Below are 4817 nucleotides of genomic sequence, written 5' to 3'. Positions count from 1 at the left end.
TGAAAGCTGCGTCACCGCCAAGGAGTTGGGCAACCTGGTTTGTAACATATGATTAATGTTTTAATAATTACGCTAAGTTTTAAACAAAATATGTATGTCATACAACTTTGTGTGATTGATGGTGACTGAAGTATTGAAAAAAAGTTATAAGAAGGAACGTACCAAAACGTTTGAAGTTTATTATTTTTTTGATGTTATTCAGATACGTTTACTATTTAATAATATAAGTTATCTAGTAGGGTATACTGCAACTGGAATTAATTTAATTTGCCATATATACATTAACCCTTACATATTGCTATAGATAGATGAGCGATAAGCTGCCTTTAATGACCCATAACGGAGGACTGACGCCGATGTTCGTGCCAAAAATACTTTTGACATCAGCGCTGGTGTTATGCCTACGGCTTGGGTTTTATGAGGCATCACATTCGCCCGGCTGTACGTCGTAAATATCACTGCAGGCATCTGCAAGTGCAGCAATGTAAATAATAATAATATATAAGCAAATCTTTCTTTTAATCTCGAAGAACATTTAAATCGTTTTAAAATTATGGTCCATATACCAATAATAAATCAATCAAAATATACAAAAAATAAAAAAAAATCAATCAAATGCGTAGTAGCAAATTATATTTTTACATAATATGAGAATTGAATATTCTATTTGAAAATAATTTGGGATTATTTTATCAAGTCGCTTACACTGATCGTGCTCTCATTATAATTTACAGTCTTGCGATTTTATAAGGTAAAATAATTTATATTATAATCACTTTTATAAAGTAAGCCATTTAACGGAAAAGAAACAAAATTTTATTTCAACGCGATGTTGTGACTATTTTAAAACCGGTGCAGGTAGTCGGTTGATTATGCATTTAGAAGAAGAGAAAGTTCTATAACTCTGTCTCATGTCTGTTTATAAAGGGGTCATTTTGATCCATTATTCTTCAAATATACATGTGTAATAAGTAATTGCCTAATCGAGGCATTTGATCAAAAAAGTCAGCTGCTATGAACTCTTATTTTAAAATTAGAATAATATTTTTTTTAATTACAACTTTATACAACAATAGTAGTAATTATTTTTATAATGTAAACTAAAATTACTGAGGTTCTGTTGTTGTTGTTGTTCTGTTCTCTCTCAGTATCAAGTCTCAAACCTAAATCGTGCACCTCAAGTCTATAAAAATTAAATAACATAAGGTATTATTATTTTATATATTAATTATATATCTAATAAGTGAAACTAAGTGGCAATATTAATACCGAAATATATATAATAATTTATAATACCAAATCAATGAGTTGAGCAGACTTAACGTCGCGTATGTTTGCCTGCGCCACGCCAGACTGCGCGTCGCCGCATTGAGTACGTCGCACATTTATGAACATAACCGTCCAGTAAACGAGCCTTTATTGTCTTTTGTTGCCATATGGCGACATTTTTATAGTCCCATGACAATATTTCAACTCAAAATATAGCTATAGTTGTTACCTATATAATTTACGTCAATTCAATCAAAGCTGGACGTGAATCTAGCGGAGATGTCGCGACCACGCAATTGCGCAATTGGGTTCGATTGGCATGCACAATCACAATATACAAAACAATTAATAATAATTGTTATCAATTGCATACTTACAGAGTTATTATGTACCTACAAGTGGGGAGCGCTTAGTAATGTAGAGCTCACTCTACATATTTTATAAAGCGATACACATATAATATTAAGATTACCTACTGTGTGAGATATAATTATCTTAAAATTACTATTTGAGATATTAAGTGATTGATTGTTTTGATCGACGCTTGTGGAACGGACATTACCATACAAAGGGTTAATTTACAAGTTTCCTACGAATAAATTGCACATACCATCGCATACTATTAAGTAACGAAATAAGTTGCATTTAAGTTTCGTTTTCCATTTGAACCGTAGATGTACAGTTAAGCTATTGATAAAATTAGATCTTTCTTTAAAAATAAGACTAAGACATTTCTACCAATCTAAAATATCGTGTCCTAAGTTCAAGTTATTTCCGCTATTGACGCACGACATTCTTGTATGTAAGAACAAGCTCTTATGATGCCAAATAATCGGTTATAGTATCTAAGAATATTTAAGGCATGCAGTTTTAATTACACATATTTGTATTTCAGGGACCACCACTTTATTTATTTATTTTTTAACTATAGCATAGACTTACATGCGTGCGTCTTGACCAACGACTAGCATTTTCTATTTGTATGCGTGCGTCATCCTCAGACGTCAACTCCAAATGACGGTCAATACTGATTAGTGATTACTGAGTGCTTATTGTGATGTGCCTGACATTTTCAAGTGATTTTAACATATATTTTAACCATGTTTGTTCATAGCTGACAACTTTTATAAGGCCTTTTATAAACGTTCAAAAATATATATGAGAAATTTCCATGGGCGTTCTTGAGGATTCATCATTAAAACTATTGTATACGGCCGCGCCTACTGATTATTACATAAACTGTATAGTCATTATAGTCTGTACTAATACTTCAGTAATAAGGATGATGATATGTACAAATGTGTAAATTTTTAGATATATTAGTTTATATCATTTTTTATCAATTATGCACCACCTTCTCCTCAAAAAGAGAGGAGGCCTTAGCCCAGCAGTGGGACATTCACAGGCGGTAACGTTAAATTATTGACTCATACGCAAAATATATATTTTTATATAATAAATATTTATTTTTATATATAAATATATAAAAATATATATCATTGTAGTTATAAGACACGGTTTATCCGACATTTTTAATAGATAAACTAAAATACTTTTTATATATATATTATATTAAAATATAAATAATAATTATAACAAATAGGCATTAAATGTGGTATAATAATGCCTAAATATGTATAAATAGCTGGATAATACAAATGACGTGTTCATATTATCGTACTCCTTTACTTACCTCTTCTAGTTTGATATGCACGACGTAAGAACACGTTGATTTAAAAATTTCTTTTAGCAAATTTTAATGAGCGTCAGGTATCATAAGATTTCATAAATATATTTTTTATTTAATATATATATATGAATTACCTCTAAATTTACTTTTAACTATGAATTTATTTTTAATTTGGAACAATTACCGTTTTACGAATTAAGCAAATGAATGAAGTTTGTTATTTTTGCGCGTAACTTACAAAGGGGATAAAAACAGGTAGGGAAGTCGACTGGCGCCGGCGCTACCTGTCCCTTACAGAACAACGTAGCGCCATAAGATAAAATACATCTTAGTAAACAACTCTCTTTATTAATATAATAATAATAATAGTAATATTGTTATATCATTATAATCTGCGTAAATGTAGGTATACTTTATAAACCCCACATCAAAAAATACATTCTTATTCTTATAATTATTATACACAAAAATAGACAGTCATCTCGTAATGACGGCATAATGCACTATGGCGACGTGTATGTTAAGGCACGGTGATGGAGGGCTACGCCCCAGGCGGCGCCAGGCGGGCGTCGGCGACTAGATCACAGGAAGATAGGGGTAAGGCCCCAGTGGTTGCTTCTCATCTAAGCGGAGCCGAAAAGGAGGGAGCAGGCGAACACCAGCGGGGCACTGTGCAAGCGGCAAAAGCGCAGCCCGCTGCGCTCTGCACTGGCATAAACGCTGACACGTGCACCCCGTTTGACACCGGTAATGATGCCAATGACGGCCGTTTTTCTTCCTCGTCTTCTAAAAGGTAAGGCCTGAATAACTTGAAAGGTTTTCGCGGTGGAGGTTGTTCCGGAACGGTGGGCGGTGCATACGACGATAACGGTGTCGCAGCTGGTGAAAGACGCCGTACCGACAAGTCTATCGGTTCTGTCGATGGCGGTATAACTGGTACTGGTACCGCCAACGGTGTATGCACTTGAACTGAAGCCGGTAAAGCTGTCGGTGCAGGTGGTGGCGATGGCAACCGCGCACTTTCCGGAGAGCCAACGGAGTATGGTGGTGGTGAAGGTGCCGGCTGCGGCGCTCGTCTTAAAAGAGCTGCTCGAAGGGCTGGTTCAGCCTGAAGCCATTTTTGTATCTGACGGCGGTGGATACCAAATTTTCTCGCAGTAGCACGTTGATTGCCGCGGCATTGCGTATCCCGTCTATATGCATCGAGGACTTGTAACTTAAACTGTGGTGGGAAGATGCGACGAGATCCAGCGCGGCCCTCTGAGCGACGGTCTGAGGGCGCGGGGGCCGAGTGCGTGTGGGCGGCGGCCATATTTTATAGAAAACGTCTGCGCGTGATGGCTGTCGGCGCCGAACTGACTGTCGCTCGCTCGCGCGGCGCGGATGTTGGCGGCGCGCTCGCTGCCCGCAGCGCATACCGCTCCGACATGAGCGCGTGAAGCAAGCCGCGTATATCCATTAAGAAGTGAACATACTGTTTACTTTTATTCTAGTCATGTATTATAATTTCAAAATTTTGAGCCAGCCTCAAAGGCTGTATGAACAAAAAATTGTGTTATTTAAAAAAAAGTAATAGATCCTCAATAATCTTGTGTTTTTTTTTAATGAGAATAAAAGTATTTGCGTGACTAGTTCAAAAAGTATTCGTACATATTTTAGTTATGGTTATAGAGTTTAATCAAAACAACAAAATACGATTTCTATTTTGGTATTGCAGAATTTAATTTTTTTATATACAAAATTCTTAATTTTTTTCCAACATTCATTAGGAAAAAAATAGATATATTATTATAATTTTGCAGAAATTATAAACATATTTATATACAAAATACTTTTTATTCGAACAAAAAAAAAACAA

General features: G+C 35.2%; 1 protein-coding gene across 1 annotated transcript; it reads right to left on the bottom strand.

Annotated features, from left to right (window-relative positions):
* Nucleotides 1-3287: 3287 nt before the first annotated feature.
* Nucleotides 3288-4366, bottom strand: LOC126775628 (proline-rich protein 36-like). Its single transcript, XM_050497688.1, has one exon. It carries the CDS (start codon nt 4269-4271, stop codon nt 3579-3581), a length of 693 nt encoding a protein of 230 aa, XP_050353645.1. The 5' UTR covers nt 4272-4366; the 3' UTR covers nt 3288-3578.
* Between the last annotated feature and the right edge of the window lie 451 nt (nt 4367-4817).

Source organism: Nymphalis io, chromosome 2, assembly GCF_905147045.1.
Source record: "Nymphalis io chromosome 2, ilAglIoxx1.1, whole genome shotgun sequence".
Taxonomy (NCBI): Eukaryota; Metazoa; Arthropoda; class Insecta; order Lepidoptera; family Nymphalidae; genus Nymphalis; species Nymphalis io.
The sequence above is the reverse complement of the archived record's forward strand: the minus strand, read 5'-3'. Positions and strand labels throughout refer to the sequence as shown.

Coding starts and splice junctions, on each gene's coding strand:
- LOC126775628 (XM_050497688.1), bottom strand. CDS start 4,271: ATGGCCGCCGCCCACACGCACTCGGCCCCCGCGCCCTCAGACCGTCGC.